Source organism: Melopsittacus undulatus, chromosome 1 (genome assembly GCF_012275295.1).
Source record: "Melopsittacus undulatus isolate bMelUnd1 chromosome 1, bMelUnd1.mat.Z, whole genome shotgun sequence".
NCBI lineage: Eukaryota > Metazoa > Chordata > Aves > Psittaciformes > Psittaculidae > Melopsittacus > Melopsittacus undulatus.
Window position 1 is genome coordinate 128,850,399 of NC_047527.1, and position 23,118 is coordinate 128,873,516.

A 23,118-nucleotide genomic window follows, 5' to 3' on the forward strand; every position below is an offset into this window, starting at 1 on the left:
TATCCTGAGGAAAATGTAACCACTGTTTCTGTGATACTAAATTTGGTTCAGACGTCTTAGCGTTCATAAAATACAGTCTCAGTTATAGTGTTGCAATCCAGAAACTTTTTCTGTACTCATTCTGGATTCTCTCGTCATATGAGAAATTTCAAAACGATGGCTTAAGGGAGGAGAATTAATAATATTCATAATTTTTCAGCTTCTTACAAATGTTGAGGACAAACTTACAAAAAAGACTCAACTTGCTAAAGGCAAGTGGATTTTCCGTTTTCACTTGTAAAGCTTCTTGCATGTCTAACCACATAGTACAATAGTAGAACGTGAACACAAAACTAAAAAAGAGGAAAAGTCAACATCATCAGCCTTTGTTATGCAGATATACTGTCAGCATTTCTTTTCCAGTATTTCATTTAATGACAGAATTTCTTTTCACTGGCATTATACAATGTTTGAAATATGGAGACTGGCCAAGGTCACTCCTTGATTGGGGAAGGCACCATCCTATCTGCCAGATGATTTAATAGCTAATGAGATCATATTCCTATGTCTTCAACTGTTGCCGTCATGATTTTGCAAAAATGAAGTATGAAGTCCTTTCTGCATCTGGCATCTCTTTTGATGTGGATCTAACTGCTGAGGGACTGAACTGAACTGAATGTTTCAAGAAAGCCAATTTACTCAGCTGGTCGCAGAGCCTTTGACCTCAATAGTGGAACTTGGCAAATCAATGAATATACTTATGTTTAGTGTTCTGTCAAGAATTGTGAAAAAGCTCTGTAAACCATAGATCCTTCTGCAAAATACTAGTTTGTAGTTTAAACATTAGTCTTTCTTCAGAGGCCAATGAGGCTAGTTAATTAAGCCTGAGGGGTTATGAACTGTTGGCAGTTAATAAGTCATAAAATTCCTCCATAAAACAGGATGTTAGATTCCATCACTGAGGCAAGGAGTACAAAGAGCCGGTGTATAAATATCTAATTGTACAAAAGGACTGGGATTTCTCACTGACTGCTCATCTGGAGTCTCCAGGGCACGCTCGCTATGGTTTCCTGATTTTTAGAAGCCAGTTTAAAAAATGAGTGCATTAAAGAGTAATTTGCCTGAAAGTTCAGGAAGTATGGGGTGGTGAAGGGAGGGGGAAAAGAAAGACAAAAGGAGGGCAAGGGAGAGGGAGAGAAAGGGGGGTAGGGGGGTTAAAGAAAGCAGAAGTGAGTTCTCTACACTGAGTTGGACATTATTACATTTGTCATCTGTTTTCTTTCTCCTTTAGGATGTTCACCATGGCAACGGTACACAGCAGGCTTTTTATGCTGACCCCAGCATCCTGTATGTTTCCCTCCATCGCTATGATGAAGGCAACTTCTTCCCCGGCAGTGGAGCCCCAAATGAGGTTAGGTTTATTTCTTTAGACCCCCATTTTTATTTGTATCTTTCAGGTAATTGCATTGCATGATTGCCCCTAATTTTCTTGTCCTTCTCTGGTTCCCTAAATTACACCAGATTACCAAATTGTCTACTGGGAGCAGGGGACCGGTGGAGAACAAGTGCATAACCCAGAGCAGTCCCTGTCAAACAAGGCTGGGCTGATCTGACATGTTGTTTGATGTTTGTTTTTGAAACACACAAGAACTATTTCTTCTCCACCCCCCTTCATGCTTTCCCTCTCTTTTCCCCCTTCTGTTTTCTCCTCTTCAATCTTTTTGTCATTTTACTCCTATTTTTCAGGTTGGAAGTGGCCCTGGTGAAGGTTATAACATAAATATTGCTTGGACAGGTGGCTTGGACCCTCCTATGGGTGATGTTGAGTATCTCACAGCATTCAGGTTTGTACCTTTTTCTTTTAAAGTTCTGAAAACTGGATGTAGAACATAAGCACATGGACAAAAGCTAATGAAATTTTGCAAGACAGGAGAATGACTCAGGGTGAAACTAATTAATGTTGGTATCCCAAGTATACAAAAGCTTAGTAAATAAAGCTGGCTAATTTAATTGTTGTGATCATCCACTCAGAATAATAATATTAAAAAATCTATTTAATCAGTCGCTCATTTTATCATTATTATATAATGCTAGTAGAATGACTTTGAGCTTGTTCACTTCTCTACCTACAGAATTTAAATGTAAGCAATTATGTCAGGCAGAAGAAAATTACTGTTTGCACTCACATCAGTTGCAGTTACATGCAAGTAAAGACGATAGAAAGCAATATGAAGTATGGTCCAAATCCAGCATTCCTCATTCACTTAAAAGTCTCATTGTGATGACACAGATTTGACCAATTGGCTTTTCTATGAATTGCAGTAAAGTGTAATTTACTTAGAAGTAAATAACTTCTATTGTGAAAATGAAGTTAATTGTGAAATGTCTCGGTAAAAGTGACAGGAAATATTGCATGCATGAAAGTATTTCTCTTTACTTTCAATAGCTTATTTTAAATGAAATTTTATTCTTTCATAGGTAATGCATCATAATTTTTAGTCTTTTATGGGACTGGAAGAGATAAAAGCTGTTTAAACACACTCTTTTAGACTTTCAGTAGTCCTGCCTTACCTACACCATTTTCTTGCATTATAAGTAGTCTAGTGAAGGGTTTAGTGGGCACTCACCTTTCAAGACAGGGCAAAGGCTATGTGTTTGAAAAGCGGAAACTGATATGCAAGAAAGGCAATGAGACAAGTAACGTATTTCCAGTCACTTTCAAGACTTCTAGTTTGAAGTAGTGCATTTATCTTATATAGCTTTTGACTATATTCTATTGTTAATGCATCACAAAACAAACAAACAAACAAAAAAAAACACTGCCCCTTTTTTTCCTTTTCTGTAGCATTCCTGTGCAGTCCATGAAATAATATGCAGAGGATCACATAACACACCTGAATTCAAAGTATAAGCCCTAGATACAGAAACAGCATTATACACTCACAGTATCACACTGTTCATGTGGAAAAGGTTTCATTTTTATTTACAATATTGCCTGTATTTAAAAAGAGTCTAAATAAATAGTGGCAGGCTCCAAAGTTTGTAATCCTCAGTATTTTCTCAAGCTCTTTCCAAGATCTTTCTTATTCTTTGATGAGATTTTTACTGAAGTTAGGGGATTGGAAGGTTAAAATCACTGCTATTAGTGTCTGATATCAATACATCTAATATGATCATCCCAAAATTCTTGGTTTGGATGCAACTTGTCCTGGTATAGGTAATCTGGCCATCTAATACTGTGGAGAATGGTGGTCCCAACTTATTGAACAAGATTTGTGTAACTGATTGCAACCATAGTTGGCACCCCTGGTATCCTGACAACAAATACCTGGGCTTAATAATGCCTTGTCAAACATGTACTTTGCAGTTCTATTTTAAGACACGCTAGTGAATAGTTAGGAGCAGCTTATATTGCTGCTGCATCTATTACTCTCCTTCAGTTTTAAAGGGATTTCAGTATCTGTTCTTTAGTAAAGCAGCACTATTCAGGAAAATAAAATTCATGTAAGCTACTACATGCTGGCTGATCATTTGCAGACATACCACTTATATAAATGCTTAATTTTTTATTTTATTTTAATTCAGGTAAGTTCAAAGTCAAGGTTGAGATCTGCCTTAAAAGAATTGCTGATGGTGCAAAATTTAATGCTTCTCTTTTCAATACATACATTTAACCTCACAATTAATGTTGCAAATAATGTGAAGGTTATACTTTTTAATATAATACTGTTGACTGATTACAATAGTTACTGCTGTTTTCCTTTTCTCCAAAACAGTAGGATCGACAGGAAATATTTCCCTACACCCTAAGACCATTTTTGCTTGGGCACAGTCATTGTGCCCTACCTAGGGATTATTGATATGGATTTGGTATGACTGTTATGACAAATCTGAATGGGAATCAATGAAGAAAACAGCATGGAACTTTGAAGGATGAATAGAAAAATCTGTAACTTTACATAAGAAGAAAAAGGTAGCTACTTTATGTGCATCTGGTCTAAATGTTAGCTAAATTTATGACTTCTAGTAAAGAGACAATCTGTGAAACAGAATCTAGCCCTGCTATTATCCAAAATTTCAAACATCATATAGCTTGTGTTCTCAGTTTTGCCAGAATTGTGAGACAGTCAAGAGAGAGCCACAGTTCAGTCATTTAGCCATAGATAGAAAGGTACAGGTTTCAAGAACTTCAATAGAAGAGCTGCTGTTTTTTTGGAGTTTTGACCTGCAACAGGTCAGTTTTTAGGAAAATAAACAGTGAGTTATGTAGATAGGAAAATAGGTTTGATTTTTCTCCTCCCCCGCCTTTTTTTTTAGGTAAATTGATTTAAGGACAGATTTACAGGGAAGATCAAAGATCCAAGCTAAGGGATGGGTAAAATGTTGAACATCCTCAATTTTAAGACAAAAATAAGAGACAAAATGGAGAGATTTTCTCTTCATGCCTACTCCCCAGTAGACAGAGAGGTTATGCATAGTTTTCAATTCCTAGCAGAGTCAGGAGAGATGGTTGATGAAGGTCCTCTGGAAAATATCCAAAGTGTGAGTAAGTTTACAGGTAGGTGGAGCCTTTATTGTAAGAAGCTGAAGTTCCCTGTTTTCTGCCTGCCTTGGAAGCCTAACCCTTTGAGTTCTTAGGAACTGAGAAATTTGCATTTAAATCGTCTAAAGCTCCTTAGGGGGTACATATAACCTTCACTTTCTCACCAGCAGAGCCCTAGTATCTTTCCAGAATTGCACCAAGCACATATTTGAAGTGTCAGTAGCCATGACTCTAGGTAGCTTGTTATTGCTTGATCGACTGTCAAATTTCACATTCTTCTGAATGATGTCCACAGAAATAGAGAGTGAGGCTTTCTTCTGACTTGGGAGTTTTGTCCATAATAATGTATTATATATGATGATGTAGTTGATATCAGGTATATTGTTCATGGGCCAGAATCTGTTTGTAGAACAATGTATGTATTTACATACAGACACATGTAGGGAGCTGAATATTACTTATTTTACACTGCATAAATCGCTAGATTAATCTATTTTAAGTACATCTTGTTGATACTGAATGAGATTCCACCTCACTATTCCTCCACACTGTCCAAGAGAAAATATTTCTATTTGTTTGGGGAAAAGCAACTTTGATGTGTAAAAATGCAGAAAATTTGAATACGAGTTAGAGGCATAACAGAATAATCACTTCAAAGGCATGCTGAGTGAGTGACTCCTGTGGGACTCTGTTGTGAAACAGGAAAAAATATGGTGCTGGTTTGTGTTTGCCATTTTAATTTCAGTGCTATGTGAAGAGACTTTCTTGTATTTTTAAACTATAATACAAAATAAAATTTAAATGTCTGTAACTGGATTGAAGATGAAGACTGCACTTTCATGTATAAAAGAATACATTTTCCTTTCCAGTTTTCTTTCCCTTTGCCTGTGTTAACTGCAAGGATGTAGTATAAAATGTAGGAGAGAGAAGTTTCTCTAGAATGAAAAAGAATAGTAGTAATTAAATCATTGTACCTTTTAGTTTTTCCAGAAAAGTTTTTTTTTTTTGAGGTTTACCATAGTTAAGCAACTTGTCTACAAAAATCCTAAAGTGCAGGCATCTCTTATTTTCCCCTGTTAACCGAAGCACAGTTCTCCATTATCTTCAAGGCTTCATGTATCCTTCCCTTTAGACAGTTTTGTTTCATCATTTACTGCCATCTATTCAGGTTAAATTTGCTTTAATCTCTTTGAAAGCAATAGAAGATGGTGGCTTTTTTCTAAGAGGATAATTCTACATGAGTTTATGAGGATGTAATCCAGTCTCTTCTGCCAACAGTTGTGGAAAAAATAAGAGCAATAGTCAACTACTAATGTTCAAATAATTATTTTCATAAGCTCCGCATTTTACCAGATGGGCTCAGTGAAGGACGCAGCAGACAGAGGCTTAGGTCTATGTCGTACATGCACACATGTATATGTATATACTTGGAGTTTACAGAGGACAGGTGAGATGTGCTTCTATAGAGCAGAATATAGGAGACACAGGAAGCAGTGGGAACAAATGTGAGCATTTAGGACAGTCAGGGAGAAGCAAGAGATAGAATGAGACTGGGGTGTGCCTTCCAACTGCTTTGCACTGCTTTTATTTAACAAAGGAGCTGTAAATTTAGCTTAACCAGCCAGTATGCACTGGCTGCTTTTCTCTACTCCAGAGTAGCATTAAACAGCCACAGCATATCAATGAACCTGGCCATAAAAGCTTATATAAAATGAAACGTATGTGTTCTTGGAATGATTAGAAATAGCTCATGATACTATTATCTTTGAGTTCCAATTTTTAGCAGCCGCATGTATGATTTTAATTTAAGGAGGTGAGCAAATTCAAAATTCATAGGTGATGTTAAGTCACAGTTAAGAATGAATTATACCCATGATTCAATTTAAAATACAGGACAAAATAATATTTTTTATCTAAAAAGATAATAATTTTATCTAAAAAGAATTCAAAATCAAAATCATACTTGAAAACACATATGTTAAAGTGTAAAAGTGAAAGGAAAGTTGTGCAGAAAATCTACACTCTGTGTTACAATTCTCAGCACTTGTTTTGGGAGAAAATAAATGTGTCTAAAATTCTGTATTTTGAACTCTGATATATTCATTGCAGTCTTGTGGACTTAAGCATCATAGTTAAGTTTATTTGAGAGATTGCACTTATGTATACCAACCCTTTTTGTGTCTTATTTTTATATTTTTTGATCTGATGACATTTAATTTTGACACTTCAAGTGAAAATCTTTGTAAATGTACTTTTGTTGGTTTTCAAATACATTCTTCTTTTCATATTCTTCTGTTTCAGCATAGATACTGATATGATTTTTTTTACTCTAAGTTATGATTTGATCATAAACTCTATAGAGAACATTATACGACTGTATTTTCCTTATTTTTTTATATAAGTTTACATAGACAGTGTGTATATATTATTTTAATGCCCTTAAATTTCACTTTTATAACTTTTTGTTCACTAAGGAATTGGAGATAACTAATTTTCTGTGTATCCTATTGGTATTGAATTTAATGGTCTTAATGTGTGTCTGAAAGACAAAAGTTCTTTGTTTCAGCTCAAATAATTAGGCTTCCACTTTCATTAAATGTCTGTTTGTTCATGTACTACATGTGTAGATGAAATGTGTATTCTTGGTTATCCATATTTATTATTTTAAGTATATTTGCATTATCTGTGTAATTTCCTTTCCTATTTGCATTCTCTCTAACTACAATATTTCTGGTCTTTTCAATCTCTCTTCATTTAGAAATATATCCAGTTGCCAAGTCATTTTAATTGCTCATCTCTGAAGCTCTGCTGTTTTATAGAAATGAGCTAAATACACCACATGAGGGCGAACCATTGATTTATACTATTTTGAATATTATCATGGCTTTCTTTGACACCACTGTTCTGCAATATTGCATAACTCTGAGTAGAAATCTAGTTTCTGGTAAGCAAAAGAATGTAAGACACAAAAATCATCATTTTTCCTAGCTCTACATATTTACAGCAAGTCATAGAACAGTGGTGTACTGTGATAATGTTTAATGAATTCCACCAAGAATAGCTTTTGAGAAAAAAAGGTTCTTTTAAACAATAATTTTAAATACCCATAACTTAATGCTATTAATTTTTATGACTGTAATCTCCAGGGGCTGTATTATGCTAGACTGGGTCTAAAAAACTGGGTAAGACCCAGTTTCTGGTTCAAATATGAAGAGATAAAAAGACAAAAGTGTGGGAGAAAGAAAAAGCCAAGCTAGCTGCTCAGTCTCATGAGTCAAGAAAAGAACTTGAAGGAGACAGATCTAACATCTTCAGAACTGTATTATGTCATCAGTGAACTCCATTGGCAATAGCCTCAGACAAGCAAAATGCTTGTCAAAATGCTTGTCATATATACTGATGAAAATAAATTATTTCTCAATATTTTGCTTTACAATAACTCATAAAGATTATCCCAGCTATTGTTCTTTCTTTTTTTCTATTTGCTGACAGCAATGTATTCAGCATTCCATGCACAAAGAGGAAGGCAGAATCTCTGAGTCATATGTATGACAAGCAGATAATGATTTACCCAAATGTAGATGGACATTATTGAGAGTGCTAATCATTTACAACCCTTCCGCACTGTCATAGTACTGCTTTTATGAAGAAAAGTATAGCTGAACAGAACACAGTTGTAGAAGCTCTAGGAAATCTATGCAATGGTTTCTGTATAGATGTATATGGTTTGCCCTCAGTCACCCACAGCATTCTTCAGTCATAAGTTAACAGTTTCAATCAGTTTTTAATATCTGATTTTGTCTACTTCTTCCAAGTATCCTTTAAAAATTAGCATTTTAGCCACAGATATCTTTCTTTTCCCTTCTGAGGCAGAAAATGTCTTAGGCGAATTCAAAGAAAGGTACACCAAACAGCTATGAAAAAATGTCTTAAGAGTGCATGAACAGTTTCTTTTGAAGAAGATAGAAATTTGCTTGGACTAATACTTTTTAAATCTGTTTAGAGTACAAATTTCATATGTAAATTTTAAATAGTCCTGAGGATTTGTGGCTTTTGAATATTTTTCTGAGTGTGTGGGGGAGGTTTTGTAATAATGGTAAATTTTCATGCTTTTTTCTTGTTTCTTGACAAATGTTCTGAGCATTCAGATGATTGGTATCGTGGGGATAGGGACAGAGTCCTTAGGAAATGGAGAAGCAGAGTTAAAAGCATTTGAAACACTGGTACAAACAGCTTTTCAACATTTTGTTGTACTTCAAAGTTCACCATAAAACTAAAACTGGCAACAGTGTTTATAACCTGCGACCTCTTGTTCTTCCTACTTGTTTATTTTTATTTGGAAAAATCTAGCTTCTTCTCACCAAACTACCCTAAATTTTCACTTTTACTGTACCAGGATTTTTAAAACTGCATATGATGCTCCTCTCTTTCAGTGGAACTAGAGAAATTAAATCTTTCATTACAGAAATTAGTTACTGTCGGTTTACTTTTGTACAGATGCACAGTTTCTTTTATTGACATGGCAAAGTAGGGGGTGAAGGAGAAAGGATAAGAAAATATAGCATGGTCAGGTTTATGTGGTTCAGGTTAAAAACTATTTGATTAAAACCCCAAGCCATACATGCCTGTAGTTTCAAAGTACTGAAAGGTACCTGAGCTCTTTTCTGATATAACCATTTTCCAATTTTTGTCAAGCCAGAAAGATGAAAGAATAAAGGTGTGTGGATAAAGACTTGCCATATTGTCAAATACTTTGATGGAAAGGTGAGAAATATCACCATGAAGATTCTGGAAGAGATTAAACAACAGCAAGAGCACAGAAGGTATTTTTATCCTAAAAGTCAGAATATCTGTGGCATTTCAATGGAGATAAATGTCAGGTCTGGATTAAAAGTCTTACAGCAACACTGAGCAACTGTATAGATGTGCAGCCCCAACTTAAATTTTGCTGGTTTATAATAAGTTTTGAGAACTACACTGTAGCCTGTAAAAAATACCCACATGTTCTCTGCTGGAACAGCTCCAGACTGTAACAGAACCACTAGATTGCACCCTGGTGCTTTATGTATTGTTTAATTGTTTTCCTTTGGTGGATATTTTTATTAAAAGCCCATTATCCAGAATCAGACAGAAGTGTTGTTTCAAGAACAGCAGAAGCAGAGGCCTTTCAACTACACGGTTCTGATTAATGCTTTCTTTAGCCAGCTTAGCTAATGAGACCTCCACTATTCTTCTTTTAATACTTAAAGAAGAAAAAGAAATTGGAGTTTATTTTGCTCCTTTCAAATATAAGCAGGATTGCAAAGAAGTACTGTGTGTGCTCACACACCTGTATCTCAGTGTAAGTTTGTGTGGCACCTCCAGGGCATGCCTCTGCTTATAGATGTTCTCATGCTTTTGCATCAATAACTCTTTGGAGATATTTTTTAACCCTAAAGATTAATGTGCTACACTTTAGCCACAAAGTAATTGAATGAAAGGAATAAGTATTTCTCATAGAAAATATATCCTAGCAAATAAAGCTCCAGTAATTCTGAAGAAAAATGGAAAAATCTGGCAAGAGTCAGATTTTGAAATCCTGAATTATGCTGAATAGCACTCTTCTCAGTCCTGCAAGATCTTACGAGGTTTCTTATTACTGGATATTGTTGGAGCCCCAACTCTGAGTATTTTATTACTTTTTAGAGTCAGCTTTTAGTCTTGTGGAGAGATGTTTGAAACTATGAAAACATAAATGTCTCAAAAGTGGATATCTAATGAAAAAGTACAGGGAGGTCTATGACTCATTATTATGTGGTATTAACAGTACTGCTTGGGCCACCAGTAATCGCATTAAATCGATGCAGCTTCTTGCAGAATAAATTGTTTCCCAGTGTGAGGGAATCCATCAGACTTCAAACTCCTAGACATTGTTTCTTACAGACAATATAGGAAAAATATTCAGGCCTTGAGTGACTAAATATGTTTGGTATATTTGCACATTTTTTCATGCAAAATGGAGCCTTTGTCCTGTGATCACATATACTAGGGTCAGGATTCAGAAGTAAACTCATCATTTGTGTCAGAAGGTAATGCAAGTCTCAGTTCTGCATACCAGCATAATTCATTGCTATGATATAGTGTTGCTACTTGTATAAAATAGTAGCTTCTTGCAAAAGTCGTTGTTATAGAGTTTGTGAAAGCAGAGGCTCTTCACCAAGTAAATGTTTCAGGATCTTATCTTAGATACTGTGACAACATTTAACCTAATTAAGCAATCAAATATTTAAGATTATACGCAGGCAGCTTCATGAGTTGTTATATCTTGAAACAAGATAAGCTTTCAAAGTGTTTCAGTAGCTGATTCATATATCCTACAAGTGTTCTAGCTGTATTTATGTCAAGTGTTAAAGTCACCAAAATTATTAATTTATTACAAAATATTATGGAAAATTGAACCAAATAAATCTCAACACAGTATAAAACTAGGTTGAAAAATGTCTACATCTGAGGTGCATTTCTCCTATGTCATGCATAGGAGCGTACATGCTTATCAGGTAATACAAGGTTGAGGGCTGAAGGAAAGAAACAACTTATTTGTTTTTTTTAATCCCTTACAGTAAATTAACTGGTCTCTGCTGGTTTTTCCCTCCTGTGCAGGGTGTGCATTACTAAGTAGAGATGACCAAAGACAGCAATTCCAGTAAGTAGCAACTGTCAGTGGTTTTGACATGTGATTTTTTTATACACTGGAACAAAACCAAAACTATTTGAAATTTTCCAAGAAAACAACTAAGTGTGCGTTTCAAAACCTTTTGTGACAATGTTAATTTCTAGCCTTATGGTGAGGACATTGCCCTAGGAAGCAAAAAAAACATTCAATGAAAAATCCCGTCCCTGAATGATTAAAAAAAAATTCTTGTCCCCTATTCTTACAAATCAGGTACTCGATCCTGACCTCATCACATCTGAAGTTAATGCCTTTGATGTCAGACTATTTTGAAATGTTGCTTCCCCTCCCCATCCTCCCCTTAAAAGAAGTTTCCTTTTAAAAAGTACAGTCATGTACATCTACAGGGTTATTAGGCTGATGGGGGCATGGGGGCTAATCATCTCCCTATCCAATCCAACCGTCCCATGTATTCAATAAAGATATTTACAGATGAAGAAAGTATTGTTGTTAAACCTCTATAAGTGCTTCATTTCATGTCTCAGGGCCTTCTCACTCCTCATGCTTCATTAAAATCTGCTTCACTGCCTATGTGATGAACTCTCTATGGAAACTGATTCCTCTTGGATCTGAAAATGAAAATTTATTATCTGCTCATTTACCTCATTTTGTTCTACAAAGAAAACATCTTTCTAAAGGTTACCCATAATTTTCAATATGCTTCTTAGGAACTGCAAGCAAAACCAGGAAAAGAAATGGAGAGTTGCAGCAGCTTAAACAACCTGTGTTTTCCAGCTGATCATGAAGGAGGTGATTTCATTCTCAAGCTGTACCATCAGGCAGGCCACTTCCAAGAAGTATTAGCTGCCCCTGAAAGTGAAAACATGCAGTGGATGAGTGTTCTTGAATTAATTTTGACTTACTCTGTGTCAAGTTCAGTCACTGGCCCCTATGTAAAATATCACTGAGCAAAATGAAATTTTTGTTGTTGTTTTTTGTGGTCTTGCAGAGCAAATTTAAGAATGTCAAGGTATTGCAAATGCTTTTCTAATAGTACTAAACCATAGGCATAATTTTCCAATATTTAACGTACTCCCTCCCCTGCCCCTTTGCCTTTCACATTTCTCTCTTGGAGTCATAATTTGACCACCCACCAAATTCTTCACAGCAGCCCTAACTCCTTTTCCTCCCACAGCTCTGTCCTATGCCTCTGATCACAGAGTAGCTCCTCATCTGCTCTCCTTCCCAAACTCTTTGCTTGGCACCAGGCCTCATTCTCTTTTATCTTCAGATCTATCTGGGACACAAAATTTTCTCTTCCCTTATTCATCTATTTAACCTCTCGTTCCCTGCACAAGAGGCTTTTGCCCATTGTGATACAAGCATGTTTAATTGAAAAGTAAAAGTTCTGAGTTCTCTCTCATTCTCCTTCCTGTATCCCTCTCTGTGCCCAAGACTGTTGAGTTTACAGATTGCTGTCTGTCTTCTGGATCAATTCTAGATCTTCAAAATAGCATCTCAGCCATCTCAGGCTTCCTTTCCTCTGGAACCATTCTTAGCAAAAACTCCTCCTAGCCCAAAAACTCGGTCTGTATTTCACTTTAATTTTCCTTATCCTGTGTGTCATCCACTTCTGTTGACCCTGATGATCTTTGTCTTGAAAATTCATCCTTCCTTGGCTTCCATGTTTGGTAGCCCCTGGCCTCCAGCCAAGATTTCAAATAGCTTCTCTAATTTTCTTTTTGAAGAATTAACATTTTACTCCTTAAGCTTTCTTCAGTGATTCCATGACATTCTGCTTTTGGTCTTGGTCTCTTCTATTTCTTTGTGTCTGTCTAGAGGACAGTGCATCCACAATGCAAATCCAGTTACTGTTTGACAGACAATTCTCTGTTCTAGGTATGTTTCCTCTGCATCATGAAAATGTATAATAACTTTATGATATACTAATTGAGCAAATTTGCCTTTTGTTCAAACTCAACCTTACCACACTTTTATTTCTGCTGCCACTCTATATAGGCAAACCCATCTACTTTCTGTCAGTCAGACAAGTTCTTGTATTATCTTTGACTTTCTCTGTTGGAAGTTACAACACAGCAATGTCCAAATTTTGCAAATTCTTTCTGTAGCTTGTCTGAAATACAGCTAAGGTTATAATGCTGCTATTTTGTATATTATTGTGATGTCATTCTCAGAATGCTCTGATGAAATTAATTTTCCAGATCATGACATCAGGTATAGGTTTTCTGCTTGTTTTCTGGTGATAATGTTCATACATGTAGGGTATTCTCATAAGCAGTTACAAGCCTACTTCATTAGCCTCCTTGAAACCTTTTATTACATTTCTATTTTGCTATATTGCCTCCCACAAACTGGGCAGTAGTTAAATTTCTATACTGCTAAAATTGCTTCTAATTTTCTAGCTTGTTCAGCTTCTCCCTGTAGTTCCCCAAGTCTCCATAAAATATATAGACAGGAGCCATCTTTTTATTCCTTCTTTGCAGTATCTTATGAAATGGGTTTTTTGTTCATGACAGTACCTCTAATACACTGTACTAATATAAATGGGTTTGTTATTATTAAGGCTAATAGTAAGATGTAAGGAGTTAAAAGATTAGTTTGGGGGATATAAGCTGTTCTCTCTTCCATGTTGCATGACAGTACACACCTCTGATACTGGTAACAATGGCTGCATATGAGACATGGGATCACACAAGCTGGTGCCCTGGCTTGGGCTAAGGCTAGAACCAGACTAGAATCTGGTTCTCTGATATGGTACTAAAGGGGGTGTTGTCCCCCTTTTGAAAGACTTGAAACAGAGATGGAGGGATTAAGTCCTCTAGCCCAGAGGAAAGGCATTAAATTCTTTCTCTTTTATGCAAGTTTTAATGACTAGAATTTATCTGGGACATGGTGACAGGGACCTGTATTCTGGAACTGCTCTTTGTCAACTCAGACATAAGTATGCTACTGGTAGGAGTCCTTCCCCAAACAGGCTTTGAAAGTGTGATCCACCCTCTGTCCATCTGTCTTAGGAGCACAGATATTGCTCAGTATTACTTCCACAGTGTCTATGATCTCATTAAGCCCATGAGCATACATATCTTGACATCTGAGGAAACATGATGATTATCAACAAAATGTAGGGCCTGTTATACACTGTAGCCCTTCAAACACGATGAGGTTATTAAGGCTTAATTACATAAGAAATGGTATACATGTTTTGCAAGCTTGTAGAATGTCACTTGCAGAATTTAAACAAAATATAAGAGTTTCCTAAGTTTCTATTATAGTTTTATTTCCAGCAGTATTCTTTGACAAACTAAATAAATTACTGCATGTATTGGACCTCTGAGGCTTGGGGCAAAGAATGGAAAAATTATTTACAAAAGCTTGAAAATATTTAATCACTAAAGGCAGGGGGCAACTGTGTTTTAATTAGCAGTTCCTCAGGCCATTGGCTGGCTGGACGCTTTTTCAAACAACCACACAAACGCACTGAATAGCTGTTTGCCAGCCTTAGGGTCAGGCCTGAGATGAAACAGATAAGATAATTGGCTCTAATGAAATCCAGAAGGCCTTGGCTTTCTTGTTTGAGCTTGGATTTGAAAAGTGCGTGTGGAAGTGAGGCTTAATTCAAACCAGTCCTGAACTAGGCCAGTTTTTCAGTGACTTTGATATTGTTTGAAGTTCTGAAAGTGTTCGCCACACCACTAGCCTGCTGGGCTGGGCCTCCCCGGTCACCTTAATTACTGAGCTTTATTGCTGACTTTACTACACAGGAAAGGAGCCATTATATGTTCCATCAACATCAGCTCTCCTCAGATTGGAGGAAAGGGCAGGGTGAAAGGCCACTGTAGGAAGGCAAAAATTTCACTTTGAGGTAGTCAGATCATTTACCCGTGTTAAATTTCACTGTGCTATGTGTGTACATTCCACACAACACAGAAGCCCAATTTCCATTTTTTTTTTTTTTAGCAAGTGATTACTTTTCAAAACATTTTGTTTATGTCTGATTAGCAGAAGGGGACATTTACTCTTGGAGGTGGAAAGAAGGCAAATTGTAACAAACGCCTAATTAATCATCACAGGGGAAAGAAATCTAGTTAAAATCTGTAATAAAGAGGAATTGTTCTTAATGCTTCTTTGAAGTAGGAATAAGTGAGGAAACCCCTACAGTGTGTTTGCAGACCTGACACCCTACAGAACTGACTCCTTACAGCCAGCTTATCTTGGGGGTAACTTGTAACATGCTCTCCAAAACCAGACAGGCTCTTGTGAAATACTGTAAAGGCAAGCAACAATTGAGGTATTTTAGCAATGTTAGTTGTGAATTATTCTCTCACAATAATTACTTTCAGAATTTGGCCCTCATATTTTAGGTGCTCCAGCTGGTGGTGCTGCTGGAAAAAAAAGTAGCTGAACTTGTGTGCATGAATGGGTTTTCAGGTTTAGACCTCTATAGCACAAGAAACATCTCTTAGGCTTCAGCATCCATGTCCAGGACCTCTGAGGTCCCTGGGAAGACTGCTGTCAGGAAACCTGTGACAGATCCTGCAAATGCTTAGATGTGTGGCAGACTATATTTACATGTTAACTCATTATTAAGTCAATCAGGCTACTAGCCTGAGCAAAGTTACACACGTGCATTTATGTTTGCTGGACTGGGCCTCCCAAGACTAATAAAAGCATATAATATTGGCTGATTCAGGCCAGATACCATATTACTAACACTAGCACATAATAAAAGAAATACTGATGAATATTGCTTTCTAGTGGGACTGAAACTGTGAAGCTCTGATCAAGATACACAAACATTTTTTTCCATGAGTCAAGAAACAAGTTAGGACTGAAAACTCAGTTCTATTGCTGTCTACTCAGGGATCATTTTATATTCATTTCCTTTGTGTGTTTGGTGTTGTCTTGGGGTGTTTTCTTTTTGTTTGTTTCATTTATTTTTGTTTTTCTTAAAAGCTTGAAAATGTCTTGTGTTCCTTTACAAAAATTAGCACTGTCACAAAGATACATCCTGCAAAGTATTCAGCCCTTTCCTTAAGGCAACTCTATTCCACAAAGAAGGTTCTGTAACTCAAGCTAATTCCACCTTATGTTATTTTATAAATAATGTTATAATGCAAATTTTATTGGATTTCAAGTTTTTTTTAAAACAAAGGACTCTTGTTTAAGAAGCCTGAAGGTTTCTTATTTTTCTTCCCTTTCATATGACCTGTCATTTTAACATGTTCTGTGCTAGTAGAATGGCATATTGGTTGTAGGATTTAAAGAGAAGCAGCAGGCTTTACTATTTTTATCAACATTTTGTGAATTTTTAACCTGTTAAACTCATAGAGAGCATCACAGGGACCGGGTTTTATCATGACGGGTATTTTATTAGCACTAATGAATCTCTCTCTAAGCTGAGAAAATATCTTTTGAAATCATCGTAATTCATTACAATTATTAGAAAACAAACATTTCCCTTCCAATACAAAAGGTTATTTTGTGAGAAAATAGTGGTGTAGGTGTCACAGTGTGAGAGTTCCTATAAGCAATATTTCCAGATGGGCAGATGTTCTGCTCTTTATTAAGCAGATTTTCTTTGCTTTCACTTTTTATAACTAAATAGCAAGTCACAAACTTCCTATGCCATGCTTCCTAAGTGATAGTTTGGCTATTAATATTGTAGATTATAATCCTTGTCTGACTGTACTTTCAGCAGCATTCACATTTTGTAGAGGCTAGCATGATTCAAAGAAGCATATATGATGATAATATTATAAGATATTGGAAAAGATTCATTGACTAGGAGAAGTGAGATTATTATCAGTGATTTAATTAATACCTTGCACATATACCTAATGATCTCTTTAATTGGAGGAATAGGATTATAAAATCTGCAGCTGATTTAATTTGACTTTTGCACATCTATCTACAAATTTACAGAGTAAAGTTAAGCTTAGGTGGGTGGTGTAAGTCAAGCAAGGGATGGTGACTGAGGAAAAAATTTCTTGGATCCTTAAACCACTCTTTTCCAAGGTTTCTAACAGTGTTTTTAAGGTAGTACACCTTATTTACAATTGCTTGTAAATCTGCAGTTTTATAAAAGGGAATCTAGCAAAAATATTCATAAAGTATTCATTATCTGATGTAATGGTGTTGTGTATTTTCAAAACACTGTAGAGACCACACAGCAAATCACTTATTGAGCCAAAAATAAATGTTTGTCTTCGTTACTTTATCTAATTCTGTGAAATTCCTGCATCTTTAAAATGACAGATCTAAAAATGTTACCATTAGGTATCGTCTTTCCATGTATCTGTCTGCTCTTCTGTTAAAATTTTCAGGTAGAAAATCCATCTTCTGTTAAATTTGAGGGTAGATTTTGATTCTACTTTTCATTATTTTTCCTTTGTATCATTTTAGAATGTGTAAAGGAGAGGTAAATTGAGCCACTTGGGTTCAGTAAGTCACTTTCAAATGCAATGACCATGACTTATGTTTTGGCAGCACTGCATTCTTTTGTCCATTAAATGGTTTTTACTCTCTTTGATAACAAGAAGGTAACTGGAAAACAAATGCCATTAAGAACATTTAATTGGATGCTTTGTGCTTTACCTGTTTGTATAATTATAGACTGCTTTCAGACATCCTTTACCCTGGTAAAGAACAGCAAAATTGTTAATAACGACATTGCCTACCTAAAGTATATAAATGTGGCTTTTTGGCTATGACTTGTCATTGCTGCACTCAGTAATGACAGTGGGAATAATTCACTTCAGAGAACGTTCACAGAGGTTGACATAGGTAGGCAATTATTTTGACCGAAGAATTCAACTGGGATACATTTCTCATATCGTGTCATATGCCATATTCTCATAGATTACTTTTGTGTGATGTGGGAGATAAAAAGATTGTACTCTTGTTTCCATGACTACGATAAATTTGAAAAAAATAAAAGGGAATCATGGTGAATATCGCATAAAACAAAAGGGAGCTAATATGATTTGAAGCAAATAATAATTAGAGGAAACATGAGGACAGCATACTTCTTTATTGTTCTTGGTTGCAGTGTGAGGACTTGCACCTGCTTGTTAATAAGATCAGATTTAGCATGAAGAAAAATTAAGGAGTACTTTTAGCTGCATAGTTTCTCCTAACAGCTCTGTTTCCTTAATTTAATTCATATGTACAGTATTCCAAAGTAATGCCAGTGATTGATAGTGGCATAATAAAACACAGGAAAACACACACAAATCCAATGTTTCTTTAAAAAAATAAAATACATCCCATTGCATTCTATTTATGATGTCCTTAGAAAACTTTTAGGAGAAGTGAAATTCTATTCTAACTGTAACATGAAGCATTACTTTGAATTTGCAGTCAATATATGTTAGATGTCTTAAAAAGTAGACTAATAATTCACACATTTTAATTAAAGAAACAACTAATATTTTATTTAATGGAAACTATTGTGTAATTGAAGTTCTATGCTATTTGTGGCATATCAGGTTGCGTAAGGATTGTGGAATTAAAAAGTGCTAAGTCCTGCGTTGCCCATATTTCTTATGAATTCTACTATTCTTCATAAAATCTAGATAATTATTGTTGCTATTATTACAGTATTAGCTGCCCAGATGAGACTATGATTTTTGCACTGGGAAAGAAGCAATGTACAAGCTGTTGAGAAGAAACAGAAGGTTCAGCCTGCTGTGTAGAAGCAGTTTGTGTTAGTACCCTAAAGGAAAATGTGGAAAGCAGCCATACATTTTCAGATCTTAGTTGAAAAATTTGATTACACAGATGCGATTCACTTCCTTATGTCCTTTCTGCTTTGAATATGAAGAGAGATGACTTTATATTTGGAAAAAGAAGCTTGAGTTCTTCTGCTGTCTACCCAGGAGACCTGCTCTTCCCCAGTACCTGAAGACTGGATGGAGAAGTGTTAATGGGAGGCTTTCTAAAACAGTTCCTTTGCTGGAGTTTTAGCTTGATTGACTCAATAATATTGAAGAATTTGTGATATTTGGCTTCTTATTTCACACTAGGTTATGTTTAAAAACTAGCATGTGAACAGAGATGAATTCAGGGGCGAATTCAGGGTCAAATTCAGAAATCGAGCCATATGTCTACAATGTAGGCATTTGCATGTGAGCAGTGTCTACTTTCCCATTGTGGAGCTCTGGGTGATAAAGTCAGCTGAATTGAAATAACTCTGGGACTCACACTTGAGCAGGGATATCCACTGGTTGTTTGAATAGCTTTCTAGACTTCACTGCCTGTACCAACTAGGACCTCGATTCAGTTCTCAAAAACATACAAGTCCAGTGCCATTGGATGAAATGCACTGGAGAAGCTGAGCTGGGGCTGAAAGCTGGGGCTGACATCTGTAGCACAGGATCTCTGTGAGATTGTGCCCTATTGGAGAGTCAGCACGTAGCTAGGACAGGTAGTTAGATCCCTGCATGCAAAAAATGTTGCTGGATATCTTCACATAGGTAACTGAACTGAATCCTCTGTCTCCATGAGATATGATGAGAGTTTATACCCTCCGCTAGCATATATACCTCTACTAGGTTAGGTGTCTGCATCTGGATTTGAATTCCATCCCTGGTTAAATTAATCTATATTCTAGGTAATGGTTAACCATTATTTCATCCATACATGGTTAGGGGTATTGTTCTAAGCCAGTGTCTCAGATTGTGCCTATGCTTCTATACCTGCAAAAATAGTGTAGACATGTTCAATCCAGCTTTAAGCTACCTGTGAACTGTCTGAAGAGGTCTCATGAACTACCCATGGTAATTTGTTTACTTCACAATGTCAAAATGTGAATACAAACGCTGTAAGCAGTTTATGTCTGTCTATGTCTTTCAGTCTGGAGAAAGTTTTAAAGTGGCTAATATACTGAGATAAATTACCTTTTCTTAGCAATATGAAATAGCCTGTACAAAGCAAAGTCCCTGTGGCAAAAGTTTTTCACTATCTATGCTGACTCATTTTAAAAAAGCTGCACTTCTTTGCTTCTTGCCGCAGCATGCGTTGTAGTCATATCCCTAGGCAAGGTATCTACTTCAGTTTATCGATGAAGTGGGAGGTTTGCCACTTCAGTTGTACACCTTATCTTCTATCCTTGTACTCTACCTTCTGTCGCCGATATTGTTGGCTGCACTTAGACCAAAACACATGAGAATGAGAACCTAGGATGAGGTTTTATTCTAGTCAGGTTGTACTGTATACTCCTGAAGGGACTATGTCTCAACATTGACCCTTTCCAGAAATTTAGAGCTGATAAAATTTATGAGACTTCAGAGCAGATGAAACATTGGCTAAAGATCTTTTAAATGGCTGAATTTCAACACACTCCCTAAGGGGTTGAGATGGAGATCATTTCAGACCTGTCAGAGGAAGATCATGCCTCAAGTGTACTTCATTGCACATAAAAAATGAGACCTCTCCACTAGATTTAAGAGCCTGTGGTATTGTGATCTGTGTGAAATATTACAGGAATTCATTTGGGATTTTACTGTGTATATGAAATAAGCTTGTGTCACTTACAAAGGTAGAAATAGTCACATAAATGTGATGGTTTCTGTAATTGATCTTTTCTAAAAGTATCTCCATCGTGACAGGGAGCATCTTTTTAGTGTGATTTATTTTGTAATACAGTACACTCTGGTGGCTGCCTTCCAAAAATGCTGTCTTGAATATCTGCTTATAAAAAGAGCAGCTCCAAATCACTCAGGTTCATGACTCCATGATTTTCATTGAAAGATAAATACTACTTGGGCTGTGGCACAGATGCCAGCTTTCAGGATAGATCCCCTCTGAAAGTTTGAAGGACTGGTTACCTCTTTTAGTAGCAATGCTTACTCTGACAGGGGTGTCCACTTTAGCACCTCAGCTTTAAAAATTTTCATCTTTAAAAAAGGTTGTTACATCATGGAGTAGCACTGCTGCTTTTATTTGGTAAAATCCAAATCAGCCAACTTCTTCTGTCACTTGCCTTTTTGCCATTAAGTAGAGAACAGTACTGTCACAGAGGGACGATCCTTTCTCCAGTATGTTTCAAACCTTTCACAGTTTTCAGGATCATGGAAAAGAGATAGGCACTCTGTAATCAAGGCAACATTCAAGCTACCTCTCTCAAATGCATCTGTGAACTCTGGAAAGTTGTAGAAGTCTCTAGAGTTTCCAGAAGTTTCCTCCACAGCAAGGCACTTAGTTTGTACTGATTTTTCTCCTCCACTGACACTGAGAAGAGCAAGAACCTTTCTATTTGTCCCTTCTTTTGGGTAGTACTTGAAAATATTTCCTTGGACACCATGAGGAGAAGGGCAGAGTTTGAGGAATGAAAACTTTGACTGATAACAGATCTATGCTGGCACAAGAGCAGAGATGGTAAACCCCAGAAGATAAATAGTGCTTTCCTACCTACTTCAGGGGTGTTTACTTGGAGGAGGTGCCTTTTACTGTGAATAGAAGCTGTCCTAGGGAAAAGGGATACATGGCATAGCTGGACTTCACTGAAGCTAATAGTTCTTAAGTGTTTCTCAAGCCTGAGACACAGAAGCATATAGGTAATTCTGTGAATTACTCACCAATGCATCTGTTAAGAAATGGACCTGATTCTGAGGTTATGACCTTATCAAAGTCCCTTTGGAATTGCATCTCCAGACTTCTGTTACAGGGGACTGCAAAGGAGAGTTCACAAGGTAAAGTGAACAAACGAGAATCTAGTGAAGGCCCCAGGAGTGAGACCATATGCACAGTTCTGGAAGGTCAGTGCTTTACACTCTTGAACATTTGTGAAGAGTTGTTCTTTATTAAGGAAAAAAAAAAGAATAGTTTCAAGCTGGAAGTTTCTAACTGAATCCAGTTTAGGGATTAATGATTACCTCTGGTCATCGATGGCTAGATTGTGGCTTTAGAACAGTGTTCTGTTACCTTAGACAACATTCAGAAAAGTAACATGGTTAGGCCAGTGAAGACATCCAGGACTGTTTTAAAACATAAACTTTAAAAAGATGTTAAAGTATGTATGTCAGAAAAAGAAATTCAAGTGGTCAGCATCTCTCAGAATGGAGCTGTCTGGTCTCATGCATTCTCCATCTTTGTGAGGCAATTGGGAAGTAAAGGGGAGAACAGACTGGACTAATAGTAACGAGCAAACAGTTGAGAGAAAACAGAGTAGAAAGAGAATGTAGATGAGACAGAGTAGAGGAAAAGATGAGAGAAAACAGATGGAAGCCAAAAAGCCAATGAAGTGAGAAAGACAAGACTATAATGATTTACACAAGACATGGTGGAACTAGTCTGGATAAAATAAGAACAAAAAAAAAGAAACTTCTACCTTCAGTCCAACTTCAGAATAAAACAAATCTTTAACAGGATTTTTAAAAGGTTAAGGCAAAACTTTGTGAATCTTTTCATCCTGGAATTAGAAGCAGAGATTCTGAACAGGATATTCTGATAGTATTGGTGACCTTGCATAGATAAGATTGAAATAGACATCAAAACATTTATATGTTTATGTGAGCCAAACTTCAAACCCCTTGAGGTCTATTCTTCATGAATATATACTTCCTTTCAAAGCTGTACAGAGCCTAGAATTAAATGCATGGATAACAAGATGAACAAAATCCGTGGTTTTTACATATGTCCTAGAACACCTTTTTTTCTCACATTAGCCTTGTCTAATAACAATCTTCATTCCATTCATAATAAATAATTATTTATATTTATGTGTAATTGTGAATTAGAAAAATTCTAACTGATTTTTTTAACTTATAGAAGGAGAATATAGAAACTGTTAAAGAGCACACAAGTTTGAAGGAACTGTGTATTTGACTTCATTTGCAGTTCAAAATAGAACCAAATTGGAAGATGCATGTGCACCCTGTAGCTGTTGAAAACATATGTGCTTTTTCAATTTTAAATGCTTTTTATG

The 23,118-nt window shown here is 36.2% G+C and overlaps 1 protein-coding gene across 2 annotated transcripts in view; it reads left to right on the top strand.

Annotated features, from left to right (window-relative positions):
- Window positions 1-23,118, top strand: part of HDAC9 (histone deacetylase 9) — a 395,548-nt gene that overhangs the window by 296,529 nt on the left and 75,901 nt on the right. For both annotated transcript variants that reach the window (XM_031052375.2, XM_005152865.3), the window contains 2 exons: window positions 1,271-1,390; window positions 1,726-1,823. In XM_031052375.2, the coding sequence (XP_030908235.1) occupies window positions 1,271-1,390; window positions 1,726-1,823 (218 nt within the window). The remainder of the gene's footprint in view (window positions 1-1,270; window positions 1,391-1,725; window positions 1,824-23,118) is intronic.